Source organism: Chaetodon trifascialis, chromosome 10 (assembly GCF_039877785.1).
Source record: "Chaetodon trifascialis isolate fChaTrf1 chromosome 10, fChaTrf1.hap1, whole genome shotgun sequence".
NCBI lineage: Eukaryota > Metazoa > Chordata > Actinopteri > Chaetodontiformes > Chaetodontidae > Chaetodon > Chaetodon trifascialis.
The window spans coordinates 6,116,341-6,135,289 of NC_092065.1; the positions used below are offsets into that span (position 1 = coordinate 6,116,341).

At 44.1% G+C, this 18,949-nt stretch overlaps 1 protein-coding gene across 2 annotated transcripts in view; it reads right to left on the reverse strand.

The window, feature by feature from the left end:
• Positions 1–3,829: 3,829 nt before the first annotated feature.
• The window catches only part of mon2 (MON2 homolog, regulator of endosome-to-Golgi trafficking), a 36,960-nt gene continuing 21,840 nt past the window's right edge, over positions 3,830–18,949 (reverse strand). Inside the window, exons 20-35 of one of the 2 annotated variants that reach the window (XM_070971583.1) lie at positions 18,803–18,904; positions 16,757–16,867; positions 15,652–15,827; positions 15,302–15,464; positions 14,476–14,769; positions 14,007–14,205; positions 12,339–12,982; positions 11,616–11,759; positions 9,971–9,988; positions 9,269–9,397; positions 7,717–7,907; positions 7,568–7,628; positions 7,360–7,483; positions 6,873–7,080; positions 5,020–5,102; positions 3,830–4,560 (exon numbers count right to left, since the gene is read on the reverse strand). In XM_070971583.1, coding sequence (XP_070827684.1) covers positions 4,397–4,560; positions 5,020–5,102; positions 6,873–7,080; positions 7,360–7,483; positions 7,568–7,628; positions 7,717–7,907; positions 9,269–9,397; positions 9,971–9,988; positions 11,616–11,759; positions 12,339–12,982; positions 14,007–14,205; positions 14,476–14,769; positions 15,302–15,464; positions 15,652–15,827; positions 16,757–16,867; positions 18,803–18,904 — 2,811 coding nt within the window. In that variant the 3' untranslated portion in view covers positions 3,830–4,396. The remainder of the gene's footprint in view (positions 4,561–5,019; positions 5,103–6,872; positions 7,081–7,359; positions 7,484–7,567; positions 7,629–7,716; positions 7,908–9,268; positions 9,398–9,970; positions 9,989–11,615; positions 11,760–12,338; positions 12,983–14,006; positions 14,206–14,475; positions 14,770–15,301; positions 15,465–15,651; positions 15,828–16,756; positions 16,868–18,802; positions 18,905–18,949) is intronic. The other variant, XM_070971584.1, reaches the window with a different exon arrangement.

Below are 18,949 nucleotides of genomic sequence, written 5' to 3' on the forward strand. Positions count from 1 at the left end.
ATCTCATTTTGTCCAACCAAGGTCCAAAAAATCAAATGACTAAAACTTACATTTACAGCTTAAATGCGACAATTTGCTGCTTTTCTTGGTCTTACAGCATAGTTATTTGAACATTTTTGTGTTTTTGACTGTTGGTCAGACAAAACATGTAATGACTGAATCACCTTCTCTACGAAGATAATGCCATGGACACTTTTCACTGTTTTCTTACATTTTATATACAAACTGTTGATCACTTAATTGAGAAAATGAATGTTAGTTGCAGCCCTGTTTAAAATCTTATAAGAAATAGCAGTATCAATCACATTTGAGAAGCAGAAACAAGCAGATGTTTACCATTTTGCTTCACAAATGACCATTAAAACTGTTGACAAGTAATTTTCTGACTACAAACTCAATTAATCGACTAGTTGTCTCTGCACAGTTTCCACACAGGCTGCATCACAGAGGCAGCATGTTGTTGAGGCATCTAATGAACACTTGAGGCTTGACTGTCCTGTCTGGATGAGGGTGTGGCTGCATGATCTGAAGGGGCAGCTTCTCCACGGGGGGCCTCTAATTTACAGCTTTAGGGCTTCGGCTGCGTGGAGCTTGATTTATCTGTGGCCCTGCTCAAATGAGAGCTTTGACACAAGATGGATGAGGAGGACATGGGCTGCCTGTGCGCTGCTCACTGGTCCATAGGCTGACTCTCCTTACAGCCGGGGCATGATAAATGACGTTTGGTTTTACCCTGGAGGCTGGATTACTTGAATTTCTTGCATGAGACAGACATTTATTTGAATATATCTCTTGCAGACCTGCAGGACTGCTAGTCAACAGGCTTCACAATAACTACAAGTCTCCAGTGTGGTTTGTTTACTAGTCGGCTTCTTTCTTGTGAAGGAAAAGCGCTTCAACCCCTGCGATGAGTGTCCGGAGCAGAATTTATCGTTTCATATCAGCACAGATGCTGGTGGGCAGAGCTGTGGCCCGAGATGAACATAACTCTGCCTACCACACGATCAAGTGTGAACTCATAAATATTTCACTGGAGTCTTCTTGGAAGGTCAAACGCAGGATTCAATCTTCAGTCGGTCAGTCAGTCAGTCAGTCGTCGAGTGAGCGTCGTGCCATCATCTGGGCTGTGGGGGTCCTGACACAAGACTGCAGCCTCTGCACGTCTCTTCGACCCAGGCTGCCGGGCCCTTGCAGCCAATCAAAGCTCATTACCCATTCCGGTCTCCACCCCCATCACGAGACCCCTGACTGCCCATACTAATGCGATACAGAGCAAGCAGATGCTGTCGGGCAGCACGGGGAGGATTTCAAAGGTTAACTCGCAGCGCGTAACCCACATGAGCGCCGTGCACTCCCAGACCTCAGCGAGGACACTGCTGAAACGCCTGTGGGGTTAGGTCATGTGGTGCATCTGTCTGTGCATAGCATAGAGTTCAAGCACTGAGGCGCACTCCGTCCACATTTAGCATAATAATCAGATTATTAGGTGAACGGTGCCAGCAGCGGTGCACGTTTGCGTCTGGCCTGTGCGGAAAGGGTGTTTGGTGCAGCAGGAGCGCACTGCTCTGTGCCCCAGTGTCTGATGGTATGCAGCATTATCAACAAAGGACGTCGGGGAGAGCCATAAAGCCAGCTTGTGTGTATCAGAGCAGATGTATTGTAGGATACCTCTGTGGGCAGCAGGAGCCACGTCACTCCTCTGCTCATAGCAACAGTACTGTTGACCTACATGCTTTTCCACACAGCCCACTCTGCCTGAGGTGCTGGGAAACTATGCAAATCCATACCAGATATCGACTTCCTCCTGCATTTTAAAATGTGCATTATTTAAAAAAAAGAAAAAACTTGCATATCGGATTTCCATCCAGTGCATGCAAGCTTTCCCCTCCATCCTGCAAAGAAGGCATTACGGCACCGATCTGAATCAAATGCATGTCAGTGAGTGCGCTCGCATGAGGTCTGTGTAGAAATTAAAACTGCATACGACAAAAGTGCTTCCCCCCCACACAACCATTCACTATTTTATTGGATGAAACATGATACAATTCTCCAGCGGCTTCAGCTCAAAATGCAACAATGCAACCACATGCCATTTCCGTTTCAAAGCAGAAAATTACAGCTTTACAAACAACACGGCGGCTCGTCGCGCCAGCGGTGTGCGTTACCTGTTCAAACAGTATAAGAGCGATGAGAGCTGGGGCTCTTTCCCCCCCTTCGGCTGAAGTGGAGGCACCAGCACTAGCAAGGCAGTAGCTTGCGCAGTCATCTCCATAGCGGGCAGTGTCACAACCCAACCAACAGCACAAACTACTACCTCAGCCAGTGCGTGGTCAGAAATGCGAGAGAGAAGCCAGGACAGGAAAGAAAAAAGCTGCAAAATATGGTGAAGCTGGAGAAAATGCGCCGCCGCGATGACATTCCCATGCAGCCGGAGATGGTCTGTCCTCTCCCCGCTTCGCTCCTCTTCTGTGCAGACTTGAAATAAGAGGGAAACCCCGCCCAAGCAGACCTGCTCCCTCCGCTCTCCTCCTCCTCCTCCTCCTCCTCCTCCTTCTTCCTCCTTCTTCCTCCTTTTCTTCAGCGCAAACCACAAAACGCTCCTTTCCCCTCATATGACCTAGTGGATGATCCGAAACTCGGGCTCGGGGACCTCCAGGGGACACAGAGACGGGGCCGAGGGGTCCCTGCAACATGCAGGGAGGGAGGGGGTGCTCACCGAGTCTATTCGTGTGTAGGCACCGAGCACGACGATCTGGAGTGTGAGGAGGTGTTTTCTATTCCCGAGGTTTCCCTGCTGTCACTGTATGTGTTGTATAACCCCACCTACCGTACAGTATCTCCACCACCCACTGTAGTGCAAGAGACCAGAGTCAACACATCGGCCTCAAAATATTCTCTTTAAAAGCAAAATAGGATAACATGTTAATACCAGGAAATAAAAAATACATATATATTATGCTTCTGTAATACCACACCTTAATATCAATACCTGGTATTCACATGATGTGGTGGTATTTATCAACAACACATCAGACGTGTGGACCATCACAATATAAAAATCTCAAATATAAACGCTCAAGAGTCTAAATATTCTAAAACTGGTGTAAAATTATATTTGGTAGAAGTGGCTAACATCTCAGTCACAAACTCGCTGATGCTCGTTCAGTAGGCTGCATATTCTCCACAAGGGGGAGCTGGTTAGTTATTATCCGCAACTACGGTTCTTGGCTATTTAAGCTAAAGCTGAGTTTGCTTTGTGTTGATGAGGATGATGCATTTGTGTGTCCAACATGTATTGGATTTGCATTTGGTAAAGCTTTTATGTGTCATAGCTGCATTTCCCCCCGTTTTTTATAGCAGCTGTCTTGTGTGTTTTTGCATTTTAAAAGTTTCTATTTCAATCAAGAAATCATGGGTGAATCTACCAATAAGGTCCATCCTTCAGTTAAAATGCTTGGGACCCTGGTTACACACTGCATAAAAATAAAACAAATACTTTTCAATGATTTTTTGTTAGTGAATTATGACGAATTTGAAGCAGGACCACCCTGATGAACTAAAATGGGTTTATGTTTATAGTGGTGACACTTGCCCATATGATACTGAAATAAATCTAATGGTAGTTTTTATGTGAGTACACTACAAATATTGCCTGTAAATCAGAGGCACTGGTGTAGGGAAATGCTGGTGGGTAAAAATGATCAATATATACTTAGTGTGACAACACAGCAGAAGAACCTGCTCACAGATTCTTTTAAAAATGCATTTACTCGAGGTAAGGCGGGAAACTTAACATGCACTGCAACGGAGCACACTCACAGCACAGAGCTGATTGTAGAATTGTCCCATTTATTTTACACAGACAAGTACATCCCTTCTCAGATGGCTGGCTAAAGATGACATGGAATGTTACAGTAAGATCTGATTTCTTGCATAAAACCCTCACTGTTGAAAATGTTGCAAAAGTCTAAGTGTTTGTTTTTAAGATCAATAAAGGCCCAGTTTTTGCATTTTTTTTTCTTAATTACATCATCAACACTATCACCACACACTGTACATCGACTCGGCCTCATCGGGAGGATAAAACAAACTAAACCCAGAGGCAACACTGCAATTTTTTTTTCAATCTCTGTAGTTAACACAAGAGTGCAGCCAGTCTGTATGAGAATGGAGGGGGCAGAGAGGCGTAATCAGCTCACATGAGAAGCATACGATGATGCGTATGAAGGTCAGGGTCTTCGATGTAGTCCAAGTGGGCCTCAGATGTCTGTGGGTTGCTTCATGTCACCGTAGATGGGGCTCACATGGAGTTCATATCCGTGCGCTTGTAAAGCACGAGGGTCGAGAAGACACATTCAAGACTTCTTCATTTTAAAAAACAAAGAGCTGGGCCTGGTCAGGACTCTCCGTTCTGGACTCTGGAGACGGGTGGCTGCATAAAGTCTTTAAAGGGCCCCAGGGCCTCCTTCAGGGCTGAGCTCACCTCAGACGAGGAGCATGTAATGCACTCTACCAGTGTGGGGTACAAGGCAATCACTTGAGCCCATGTGTTGCCATCCACTGCAGGCGGTAAACAAAAGAATCGCAGAACAAGAGGGGAAAAACAGAGAGGAGGAGCGGGGACGGGAGGGAGAGGAAGGAGGGAATATGAAGTGTGAGAGAAGACAATCAAAGAAATCATTTCCTTGACAAAATTCCCACAGGCGAATGAGAATGAGTTCTGTAACGCAAACATCTTGAAGGGCACCTCAAAAACGCAATTTTAGAATGTCTCATTTCAGTCTACCGCTGTTAAAAAAAAAAAATCACTTCTTGTAATTGACCTTGCAGGAAATGTAAACAGTTCTACCCAGATTGGAGATAAAACTCATTTGAAAAATGGTCCCAACTGTACTCTGACACATTTATCTGAAATGAATAGACGATAGATACAGTGGCATTTCTGTATAATTAAAGGCTTTTTCATCGTGGCACCTCTTTCCAAGATCTATTTAATTCTTGACACAGTTTGATACTCACCATTTTCTGGCTGTGTCTTTTTCAGCGAGTCCATCAAAGTACTGATCGCTTTCAAGACAAAGATAATCTCTGTCACTTGTTGCCTAAAAAAAAAAAACCTCATTAGTGACAGACAAGCTGGACGTCAAACCTGCAGATTTTACAGTGAGACAACAGGGGGAAACAAGCAGAGGGTGAATGTCAGTGCCTAATGTACATGTCAGATCTTTGCTGATGAGAGCTGCTGACTGCAGCCTTATATGTAAAAGGCTGAGCATGTCTGTGACAGTTGAAATTAAACAACAAAACAGCCTCTAGCTAAATTATTACACCATGTCGACAATGATACAGGACATTTAGCTTTGAGAAGCAACAAAAACAGAGAAAAGGTTGCTCGCCAGATTAAATAAAATTAATCAGGAGATCAAGGTTCAACATGTATTTAATCACTGTGACTTGATGTACAGAGATAAAGCGTTTGTTAAGCACTTTCATTGAAGTAGTTTAATTAAATTAAAAAGGAAAACTCCACCTGCTCATTCTAAAATCTGCTCACTGTGCTGTCACATTTATGTGAACTCTATTTTATCCTGTTTGTGTCTCCTAAACTTGTATGACATTTATTTAACAGTTTGTCTTTACAGTAAATTCACAAATCCTCTCCTTAAAATGTGCTTCACATTCAAGGACAGCAGCGTATATGTGGATGGTTTGAAAAAGGAGTGATGGAGGCTACTTTAGGAATAATAGAGAAACTATGCCTCAACAGAGGTAGTGGTCTACGGCACCACTTACCCCCGCCTACAATGATGTCCTTTCTTCCCTTAACACCAGACTTGAGAACTTCTCACAGCTGGCCTCGTGTGTCAACCTTAACCACTGTCGTTCACACAGCCAGCCACACCCCGGTGCTTTCAACGACCTAACAGAGGTTCAATACTTGGGACTCTCCACTGGCCAGTCAGAACTGAAGAAGCCACTTAAATGAGGGGCGCAACGTTTTCAAGTCCAGTTGGCCCAGATTCAGGCCTCCTCGGATAACTATGATCTGGGTGACTGAGGATCTTCACAGACAGCCATAGACGCTATAACATTGTCAGACTCATGCAGTTCCGTTGGAGATTCGGTTGCGTTATGCTAGCAGAGGCTAATGTAGCCTCCGGCTGATATTGACAGACACCGTTTTATCAGATTTCATGCAGCTCCATCCGGAGCTGCAAAAGCTGCAGTTGTACCAAAGACCAGTAAGCACACTGATGTGTAAAATCGGTGGAGTTACCCTAAAGTAGAACAGCATGTTGACTGTAAAAGCATTTCTTCATTTTCATATTTTCATATTGTGTTTTGCTCTTTAAGCTCTGACTTTTCTTTACATGCTTTAATGTAAAGCCATGGTTTTCTCCTTATTTACATTCATATATATTATATTTAACATATTTTAGCATTTAAAATGTTGTCTGAATCAGTAACCTTGCATTTGCTATTCATGTGTATATTCTAATTATCCTATTTTTCTGAACTCCCCCCACCACCCCTTTGCCATTTTCTGTACTAATGGTGCAATTTTCCCTTGGGCATCATTTAACTTCCATTGTGTCTTGGAAAAAAAAAAAAAAAAACTTATTGCAGAATGAAACATTACACCCAACCCTAAAATGTGGTGCCAGTGTGTAAAGCTGGATGAGCACGGTGGTTCAGTGTTGTTCACAAAAGAGAAAAGGAAAAATGATGGATGCACGGCTGAAGCTGGGGTGCATTGCTAAATGTCTCAGTGGTTGAATCGTGGCACGGACAAACACCAGTGTTTGGAGCTGAGAGTTTGATGGGGACATCTGTCCAAAAACATGTTAAGAAAGGTGTATGTCTGGTTGTACCTGGGCAGGGGGCAGCGGCCGCTCAACCGCTCGTCCTCCACGTAGCGTCGGAGAACATCCTGCGATCTCTTGAGGAGCACGGAGAGCGCCATGCGAGAGATGTAGCCCTCCTGCGGGGTGGACACCTTGTTGCTGAAGGAAAACTGCAGCAGCGTCTCGAAACACACCTTCGAAAACTCCTCCCTCATCCGCACATCGATCTCTGCCTCTGTCAAGAGAAAACCTTTCACTTATTGGATTATTCCGCTGACGCCGCTCTCCTCAGTGGTTTACAGTGAGTGGACAGACAGGGCTTAACTGTCTTTCAAAACGCATGAAGAGCGTTGTTGAGCCATTGTTGGTGATGAGCCACAGAGAAGGCTTTTGCAATGAACCAAAGACTTAATGGTTACAATATGATTCCAGCACTTGGCCACCCTGCTGTCCCATAAGTGTCAGAAAAACAAGTAAACAACACAGCTGAAGTCAATTTATAGTGACATCTTACCTGTGAATGAGGGAGACTGTGAGTGAATGGAGCCTCTATTGAGCATAGTCATGATCTGGCCAACAAAGTCTTTGGGGATGAAATTGGCAAACGGTAAAATCTCTGTGCTGATCAGCTGGACCACCTAAAACGAAGAGGACAGGATGCTGACGTGGGCTACCTCACAAGATTCCTGTTGACATACTGGACGCTAGGAACAAGCATTTACCTCTACGTCAATGGCTTCATTCTTCTGAAACTCCTGGATGGACAGGTTATCTGGAGGTGTGCTATAAAAGGAAAACCACCACAGCAATGAGCTACTCCGCTTGAGCTACTCTGCATCCAAATCTTACATGCATAAGTTTAAGACTGCACCTTTTGGTGAAAAGAAAGTCTTCGAAGGCGTTGGCCAGCTCTGGCCACATAGTGTCAAACTTTCCCGACGAGGCATGCTGGCGTGCCACCGGCAGTCCTATCGACAGCACTTTGAGTAGAGACGAAACAGCAAGCTTCCAGGTGCTCTCTGATGGACAGGCATACTTCAAACCCAAGGGCATTCTTAAAGTCTTTAAGGGGAAGAGAAAACCAAAGAAAGAGACAGTGACGACAACAGATCATGAGCCTGAAACGCAGAGAAACACTTCAAGGTAACATTCATAAAACTACCTGAAGTACCCTGAATCCTTTCAACCTCTTTCTGTTTATACTGAAATGTGTGCAGACTTTATTTCATAGAGTTAACATAACAAGATTATTTTGGACCAACGGTGGTCCTTAAATTGAAGTTTCTTTCTCTAAAAACAGAAAAAGTAAGAGTCCATCTTCACGACAAAGTCCTCTTTTCAGAGAACAGCTGGGCTCCCCAAGGTTGAGATTTTACAAGTATCGCCTTCTTGTTTTGGAGACAAAAAAGGGTGGGGGGCCAGATTTGTCCACAGGGAACCTTGTTAATAGTTCCTTGGCAAATTAACTCTCTTCAGCTTGAGGTTTGTCATAAGCAGACTATGGGAAAGAGGCAGTTCAATGCAGGTGTCAGAAACTGGATAAAGTGGAGGACACAGTGTCAGCTTTAAGAAGCTAAGCCCTTCAATAACTTGCTCTAACAAATCTTTTGTTTTTTAAGAGTCTGCAAACAGAAAATGTTTAGAAAATGCTGCTGGTGTTGGGCACCACCTGCGCTCCACAACTGCTACATATAAGGCCTTGAGATAAACACCATCAGGTCTGAGAGACAAGCGATGTGAAAGTTGCAAAGATGCTGTGTAAAACATAAATAAAGCAGAATGTGATAACTGGCTAATCCATAATCCATACTGAAAACAGCACAAAGACAATATATTTAGTGTTTCACCTCATTAGCTTCATTGATTTTTGTAAATATATGTTTATTCTGAATTTGATCATTCACACACCTCAGTGCTACAATGCTACTTAACTATGCTATCCCATTAGCATTCAGCATTGAGACTGATATATCAGGAGTCCAGCTTGGCCAAAGGTTTATTCCCACTGACAGCAGTGCGGCAGCAATTCCCCACCCTGTGTGATCTTCTGTTAAGCTTCTCTTTAAATGACAAAACGTCTCATAACATCGCACCACATTTTATGACTGCAAATGGTTCAACAACAAACGGCGCTCAATGGGGGGCAGGTAGAAAGTTGTGTTGAGGAGATTAACTTCAGAACTTACCGTCCTTATTGGAAAAAGCAAACACAGTTAGGCCTCAGTGCTGCCTCTAGCCTAACACTGACACATTATGACCCAGAATGCACCTGAACCAAACATCAGAAGTGCTTTAATATTGGCTGTATGTTTTTCCAGATTCATTTAATACACCTTTTTAATGTGATTTTGACTTACACAATTTCTCACAGTTATAGCTTTGGAAAAACCAAACCATGAAAACCCCCATCCCGGGGAAAATACCTTGATAATGTTCTGGAGAACTTTCTCATTGATGACAGCTTTGTGGCACGCTGTTTTGTGGTACAGGTCGACCACCACCTCCAAGGAGCGCTCAGCAAAGGGCACATAGTTTAAGGCAACCCATTCTGCCTGCGGGGGGCAAGAGGATTTAACAAAAGAGAGAGAGAGAGAGAGAGAGAGAGAGAGAGAGAGAAAACACACAAACAACAGGACTCAACATTAGTCTAACAAATCTGAAAACCCTATAGCTGTTTGGCAGAGCCACAATGAAAGCAGTTTTTAAAGGCACACTTTGTATAAGTACACAAGTAACACGCAAATTTACCTTCACTATTAGTCTGCTGCAAGTTGTGTTAGGCTCATACAGTACAAGTGCCACAGCTGAAATGTTACAGCCAAACAAATGACATGATGCTACAAAGTGTGTCTTTAAGAAATAGAAACAGAACCACACATGTGCATATGAACATCACAAAAAACACAACTGAAAATGGAACTGCACAGGGGCTGTGCACACATAGGCATAACCACCAGTTAGTGGCAGGCAGAAGAGGGGGAGCATGGAGTGAGTGAGAGACGCAGATGAGACGTGAGAGCCTACCATGCGGCGTGATCGCTCATCTGCCGCAGAGGGTAGGTTGTCACCATTCAGCACACCTTAGTAAAACTATAGAGGGGGCTGAAGGAGATGACAGAACTCACCGGTGCAAACAGCTGGATCTAAAATGGTTATCCAGCGAGTAGTCCCAAGAAACAGAATGAGAGAAGATCGTAATTAAATTGGTGTTGAAGTTGTATCGAATTTGCAGTGTTGTTGTTGTTGGTTAAATGAGATTCAATATCCAGGAGTGATTTCGGGAAACAACACTCACTCCTAGCACCAAGGACATTTGAGGCAATCTGACAACACTGGATAAAAGCCAACAAGGCGATGAAGACCACCCGTACCATCTGTTTGGCTGGGTGAGGATTTTGTTTGATCCTCTCACTTAAACAATCTAAACAGATTCAGATGAACAAAAATGTCCAGGATAGGGCCGAGTCTGGACCCCACATGCCGGACTAACAGCCTGACAGCCAGGACTTGAGACATGAAGTTTGCAAGGCTAACATTTGTTAGCATAAGTGCAACGGCCTGCCAGTGTTAGAGCAAGACAGCTCTCACCACACAACAACTACTGGATGTTGAAGGCTTCAAGACCACCAGGGAGTAATAAATGGCAAAAACATCAAAACCACGCTGTGATAAGACTCCTCTATTCTTGAGAGGAAATGATGTGTTTCGAAAAGGATACAACTTTATTGTCCAGCCAAGGCCTAAAAATCACATTTGTCCTCAGCAGATATAATGAAAACATCACATCACACCCATGCAGCAAATCTAATCACACTGCACAACTTGTACAATTTGTGGGTTTATAAATGAATTAATCTCGCTGAAGATCACCCGCTTCCTTGTATATGAGAAGTTTTTTTGTAAATCCGCTAAGGTTAAGCCTGGAGGGAATCATGTGTTTGGTCATGTGTGTGTGTGTGTGTGTGTGTGTGTGTGTGTGTGTGTGTGTGTGTGTGTGTGTGTGTCTGTAACAACCTAATCTCACATATTACTGGACCCATCAGACTAACACTTTTCTGCACTTTTATGGCTGTAAGCTCAAGGGCCTCTTGTGGTTATTGTGATTGACAATTTTTGAAAACACTATTTTATTGACTGTTCTGTTTCATATCTGTTAACTGCTGAGCCTCTTACCCGGCTCACAGGGGCAGCAAGTGATCCAACAACTGCTTCAGTTTGGATTCTTGTTTCTGCTCGGGACAACTTACATCTGGTGTTTTTTTTGGACCCTGCATATGGTCTCCCTTTAATTCCACTACACTCATGCATACACACTGGACACACAGCCTGCCCTGCACTCCTTGTTGCCCACCTACATGCCCCCAGATACACCTGGGAGAGAGCTGCACTCTGCTGAGTGCACTCTTCCAGTTTGAACTGTGTTTGAACTAAAAGTAGTGGAATACTTCTCTGGCATGCTGCCTGCAAGATGAAGCATGAGCAAGGGAATATGAGGAAGAAATAGCTTGGGGCTACTAACGGGGGTCCAGAACAACCTGTCAACCTCATGAAGGGCCACAATAGGAACTTCATAAGGACTACACTGAGGTGGGGGGGGGGGTGCTTCATGAACATCAAAGAAGAGGGATGATCTTGTTAAGAATGGCTGAAGAGAGAACAGTGATGGATAACAGTGTGCACCATCCAACGTTTTAATGAAACAAACTGTAAAAGAAAGAAACTGCAAATGAAGACCAAGCAGTTTTACAGCCAATTCCATTTCCCCCTTACCTGGTTGTATTTGGCATTGGCCACGTGTTTGGTTTCCATTCTGCCGTACTGAGGAGGCTTGCAGGAGAACTCCACGAAGAGTAGCAGCTGTTCAAAGATGGCTGGGTACATGACCTGCAGGTTCTCCGGGCCCACACAGATGGCCTGCAGCAGGGAGGGAACGGAGGAACAAACACTGCTGACATCCACCACGGGAGTGCATATTGCATAATTTAGCGGACTGACACATTGTTTCCTGGGCTGAGCTGACGCAAAATGGGAAGAAATAACTTTTGGTTGACAGAGAGAGTAAAGGTCTGTTTCTCAAAGACACAGCATTCATGTCAGAGAGGACTGAGGCCGCTGTATCAAGTCAAGGCATCGATTAAAGGTATACGGAAATGTTTTGCCTTAATTATACATATCATGTATATTACTCCAGTGAAAACGAACAAACATAACGAATGCTGAAATGACTGTTTCACGTACATTTTACAAAGCAAAACAGTTTCTCTCTATTTTCTGAAATTTAAAGAGAGAGGATGACATTCAACAAAACTCCCCTCCCAGATTCAAACCGGACATATTGTGGTATGGCTTTTAAACCCAGAGGTCAACTCGACACCCCATTCGGCTCTTATCCTGATGCTATTTTGTTTGGGGCATGATGTAAAACATGTGTTGAAACCATATTTTCTTTAAACCCATATTTTTGTTGTCTGACAATAAACATCCTTTGCTCACCTTCTGCAGTACATCCAGAGAGGTGAGCACAGCTTCCTGCAGGCTAGTGAGCACCGCCTCAGTGTAGGAGGGGAGGATGAAGGGCGAGGCATCACTGCTGATAGGCACAGACACGGCCCCATGGAGGATTACCCCCAGCTTCTTCAGGTCCTCCATACTGAAGTTGGCTTTTATGTGCTGGTAGAGTGCAGGGAAAATCTGGATCAATGCTGTGAGGAAGGGCTGGCTGGGGATGAAGTACAGCTTCTCCGTCGGGCCACTGGGCGGTCTCGTGCTGTCCGTTCCAGTCCGATACCACGTGTTCCACGCTGACCACCACAATGCAGAGTCTTCTAAGGCTGACTCCTCCCCTGGGGGAGGCGCCTGCAGCTCAGCGCCGTTGTATCGCGTCAGCCGCTCCACTAGCGAGTCCGACCGCACCAGGGGTCTGCCAGGACCAGACGCTGAGAGTGGGTCGATGAGCACTGGGGGGACGCCCATAACAGCAAAGGCATCGCCTGCTTTGTCTGAGTCTTTCACAGGTGTAACAATCTGTAGGATCTCTTGAAAGCTTTTGAGGGCAGCCAGCGAGACCTCATTGTTTTTGCTGAGAGCAGCTGACTGAATGTGGTTCAGTAGCACCTCCCAGGCCTCGAAGAAATCACCTGCAGAGTCACAGCAAAAAGAGTGTGAGGCTGCCAATTTGTGGTATATGTGTCAGCTGCAAATACAGTGCGACAATTAGCACGTAGATATGTGAGGTTAAAAACCAACAGGAGGCTACCAAGTTCAAATAATTTCAGTGACACTAGAATTACCGCCTTGTTGTTGTATAACTCCACCAAAGTTATACAGTCAAGCTGCATTTACATCCACATCTGCCCACACGCATAATACATGTAGTGAAGTCTTTGAAGGAATTTAATAGAAGGTATTAAGTGTATTTTTTTGGCAAAATGGAAGTTATCACGACATTGAAAGGTATGATTCCAGTGAATAGCTGTCAGTGAGAAACATGCTGTTTTCATACAGAAACTATTTTTACAGAGGAGTACAGAGAGCTTCATCACATGGTGCAACAACAATCACCTCAAGCTCAATATCAGCAGAACCAATGAGTTTGTGGTGGACTACAATGCCTCAAATATGGATGTTGCAAAGAAGCTGCAAATTTGGCTCTGGCCATTTCCATTGTCCGTCCATGTCGAGGCATGATAAAATCATCCTAGGAGGCCATAAAGTGATACTACATTGCCGGCAACGGTTCTTCTTATCCAGGTTGTATGTAGGAAGGACATCCTTCCTCTCAGTGATTTTATGTGTAGTAGGCTGGTAATGTGTTGCATATTATGAGTCACCTCTTGTAATTTGGCACTGGCTAAAATGTTGAGAGGGGTGAGTGCAGTTAATGAGGAGCTCATTTTTTATCATTCTCATCTCCCTGGAATAGTAATCCCGTCTATATGGGGCTTAACATGACTTAATGTGTGGTAATACAGCAGTAACAGCTGGGCAATTTCTGGACCTTTGCTGCACTTTGCACCCATTCTGAATACATTTCAATAAGTAATTATTGTCTTATTGTTTAGAGCACTGTGGCAGCTGCGGTAAACTTTAGTGGTGTGTCAGAGTCTATCTTCTGTACAACTGCAGCAGATACAATCTCAGAGCAGAATCTGCGAGGCTCACCTAACTGCTGGAGGAGGTACCGCCTCGTGTTGAAAATGCGTGCCACCCCGGCGAGCGTCAGCACCCACGTCTCCGCCCACTGCTTTTCGGCCGTGTCGCGCGAGTGGTGGATGAGAATGTTCCCGCCGCCAGACTCAATCTTCTCCTTGTCTGCTGTGGTGGATGACGTCCTCACGCAGTCCAGCAGGTGGAACAGTACCTAGTGGCGACAGCGAGATAGTTCAAACAGCAGCTTCTGCCGATAGCAGCACAGCAGCCTATTTAGATTTTTTCTTTGAGTCTATAATCACAGCTAGTTTTGATCTTTTATTATATTACAGAAACTCTGGGTAAAATAATAAATATATTGGATTTGGAAAGTGGAAAGAATGAAGCTCCTTTTTGAACAGTGTTCTGTACAAACAACATGGATGACAGTCTCCTCCAGTAAAACTACATCAAATGCCAGCGACAAAGTCTGGCTTGCTACCTTCCAGACCACAATATGCCACGTTGGCTGCTGCAGCAGGGTCCCATGGGCAGCGATGGTGGAGAACAACGTCTGCCCGGCGCTTTTACGCACAGCGGGCCGTGGGTCGACACATAGCTCGCCCAGCTTGGCATAGAGGCACAGCCACAGGCAATCGAAGGGAGGGGCAGGGTGGAATGGCCTGTTCAGGATCTCTCCTTGCTCCTGAGCCTGCTTCTGCAGAGCTTCCTCCTCCCTCTCCAACTCCTGCGTGATGGCTTCGCCTCTTTGGAAGAAGTAGTCAGAAATGTTCCACTGTGGGTAAAAAGGGAGGGGGGGTGGAGAGCGGGGGCACACATTGAAGAGGAAGGTTGGTAAAATGCTTCTGGCAGTTTTGCTATCCTATTACCATAAAGTAATCTTGCAGGAACCACCATACTCCAAGAGAAATAATCCTGCAAACCACAGATCAATATCAGGTTTTGCATGTCCTGAATACGGTACAGAGTATGAAATGTCAGCAGAGCGGTTAAGTGCTGTTAAATTAGATAAAATAATGTAAAACAAGGGATCATGTGATGTTATAGCTGTCTAATCATATTAAACATACTTTGTTTCAGAAGTGAAACTACTTGAGAAGAAAACTGTTCAACCTGTCACTCCCTAACAAACAAGTGAAAGTTCAATCATCCTGTATGCAGGGAAGGAAGTTTACCATAATCTCTGTTATTTCAGCCCTGCTACGTCTTTTTCTGAGCATCCCTGCACTAGAGAATTAATCCCTTTCAGGAATCCCGCCTGTGTGGCTGCCCATAAAGAGCACAAGACAAGACATCTGTTCTCTCACCAGCAGACCAATGGAGGTGAGGCTGATGTTGAGTTCCTGGTTCTGCAGGCCGAAGCTGCCAGCTACATCCACTACGATCTGGAGGCACGTGCAAGGCATGGTGGGCAGGAAGTCTGTCACCACCAACTGCAGGCACTGGAAGGCTGTTCGGATCAATGACTCGCTGAAGGGAAACGAGACACGGTGCAGGCACAATCACTTGCAGTGTAAGGGTAGTTAGAGAAAACAGAAATTTAGGATGGCTCTCCTAAATCTAATATTTGCATGAAACAAGCACTATTTTAGCGACAGCTAAACAAGTAAAGCCCTGTCTGCTTCGTCCATCCTCTCCTCCCCCCTCGTGTTCTTACCCTTGATCATTGCGGATCGCTCCTATGACACCCAAGACGAGGGGCCAGCCGGGGCCCAGGCTGTCTCCCTGGCTCTGCAGGATCTGTAGGACACTCTCCAGCTGTTTCTGCCGGATATCTGCATGCAGAACGTTGGACAGCTCCTTCAGGGGGTTCAGCAGCAGAAGCTGCAGTCGCTTCGGGACAAAAGAGGGACAGATGATTATCTGCAAAGATAAATTTCTTACTTTTTAAATTATGTAATTTCAACTGCACATATTACAATTAATATACTCAAAATTTAGAACAGTTGAAATGTGGTGAATGCATCCTAAAATCACATTTGTTCCACCCAGTTTGGGGGGACATGAACTACATGGGCAGGTGTACACACTGAAGAAGGACACTCGATCGTACAAGGTTGTCCAAACCCATCTAAACTTGCTTTATATAATGACTGTTGCCACTACAGATGATTTTTTGACCCTTGAAATGAACATTTCTAGTGACTTTATGCTGGATAACAGCTAAACGTGATTTCCACTACAATTTTAGGTGTGTGCATTGAGTCTGACTGAAATTCATTTCTTTTTATCACACCGTGTGTCATAAGCTTGCTGGCTGTAGTCACTTTATTTTACAATTATAGTATTAACACAACACCTAACGGTAAAAGCTTGCCCACACCAAAAGAAAGGCCTTGAACAAATGATCATATTGTGCTTTCCTACAGGACGGCCATCATTTACATGGCTCTGTGCTGTTCTAGTAACCTCCACACAATTCTTCTGCCCCCTTTAAGATAAGCTTGGTGCCTTTCCCTTTATCCATCGCACTAAGGTGAAGGTCACAGACTCTGTGTTTGTGAGTGACGAGACAAAGTGACTGTGACATTTCTGTCTTCCACATTTAAAGCATTTGGCACACATGCTTATCTATCATGACACACACTGCAACAGTGGAGGAGATTTCTCAAATGTCAGCATTACAAACAATCACTATTAAGGAATGAGACCCAGAGAGGACAAACAGTGCATCTTTTTAGTAAAATACTCCTATGTCTCTATAATCATGAGATGTTTTTTTGTGTATGTTTCTGAACACTAACACCAACGGTGTTAGATACCTGATTTTGGGCCAGTGGAGGGTCGTGTTTGTAGGCCAGGCCGGCTTTGATAAGCGCCGTCAACGCCTCGGCCCCCCACTCTCTCATCCTGGAGTTTGGGTGCTGGCAGACCTGCAGGACACATCACACAAACACACAAATGCAGACACATGCGCAGGACGATAGATCTGATGCAGAGGCTGTTCAGAGCAGTGCTTCCCAGCAGTGTTCACAGTGGGTGGGTGTGAAACAAGTGGGTGAAATAAACCACAGACTGTGTCATAGAGACTGGGATCCCCTGTGATAACAGGATATGCTGTGACAGACAGTGTAATCACCAAAGCTAGTGTAGATACACATGGAGAGGCCGGGCTCAGCAGAGGAAAAGTACACTAGTGTGGTTCAAAACCTGCCTTCTGCTGGAAGAATCCCTGTAAAAATAAAACATTTTAAGCTCATGTGTGATCCAAACTAATCATCTTTGATCTATAGGGAGGTTTGTCAAACAGATTTTTACTTTTAAGGTGTCAGGCTTGAGAGATGGAAGAGGAGAAAACTAATGTTTCATATAGGTATTCAGATTAAGTCCAGAGGAGACGCAAACCAGTGGCTGTACCCTTTCAGAACCCGGAGAGTCCATGTGCATCTATCCAATAAATGGCTTCCACAGCGCAGCATGATCATGAGTGCCTCACATTTGAAGCTGACTTTTAATCTTAATGTGTATCTGTAAATAAAGACATTACAAAAGTAATATCATGGTAACATTTCCTGCAGAATCTAATAAAAGTGCTGAATTTGAATTTGAACAAGCCTGCAAAGAAAGATAAGCAGCATTTTATCTAAGCATAAAGTATATTATGCAGGTGCAGCTTCAGATTCTGTTTTGGCAACAAATCAGAGTATCACATTGCAAATCGCGCACAAGAACACAAAGTCAAACACTGGTAGCGGAGCAAATGGACGCATTTTGACACAGTGACTCCAACATGTTGATGCCAGACTGAGAGGGAGAGAAAACAAAAAGATATGGGGAAATGATAACGGCCAGTGATTATGGAGGAGGGAATCTGAGCTTACCTTCTGCAAAACAGACAGGAGTGCAAAGGAGAGGGGAGATAGACAAAGAAAATGAGAAGAAAACCTCCAAACACACACCTTTACACACATACAAAACGAGAATCCTCTTAAAGATACAAGCACATGGGTACCAATAACTAGTAACTGGTCTGTGTGTCAGAGCTCTACTGCACGTGTACACTGTCGTCTTTCAGTTCATAATTCTGCTAATAACAGTGGCATAACAACGATCTGAATCTAAAAAATGTTAGAAATGAATTGTAGTGAAAAAATGGAAGTGTCACCAATATGCAAGACCAAAGAGAAAAAAGGAGAACACATAGCACTAATACACTAAAACCTATTGGACATTATTAAGTCCATCACTCTGCTTTTATCAAAAACTGCAATCCTCATTAAAAAACTTTCAACCCCTCTTTCTATAGCTTCAAATATTTTTCTCCTTTATGACTAAACCATGAGGCTGGAGCTCCGTGTTGCTGCTTGCAGCTATAATTCCATCTCAGTTTCAACTTTCAGGGCTCATGTGCTCCAGACTTCATGGAAAAATAGAGCATTATTAGAGCCTCGGCACTGGGTAAAGAAACCAGAAGGGGGCAATTTTAACATTCTTTTTTGGTTCGAACTTTCATTATTTCAAGAGTTTGGTTCAAAATTTCTCCAATGAGATCATAAGCATTGGAAGAAGTGACAATTACTGTTTCCAAATTTAAACATTTCTCTTTTGCTCCTGTTTAAGTCAAATAACTTGTTCACATATTGTACCCGGTGAAATGAAGTCTGAGCAAAGTGTAACCAGTAAAATAAATTACACTTCTAAAGTGTTTGCAAGGATATTACTGTTTGACCTTGGCTGACAAAATCATACCATTATTTATGAACTGCATGTTTCATCTTCTACAGAGTTCGCATGAAATGTGGTGACAGTGTTTTAGAACAGAGCTCTTTATCTGCACCCTGTGACATATAGCTGTAAATAGATGTTACCTCCAATAAGTGGCCGGTTAGGGGTCTCCACAGGATCTCGATACGATCCATGTTGACTAGGCCAGTCTCCAGCAGCTTGGCCACAGCAAACAGAGATGGCTCCTGAAACCAAGACACAAAAACAGAAACTATATATAAATACTGGAC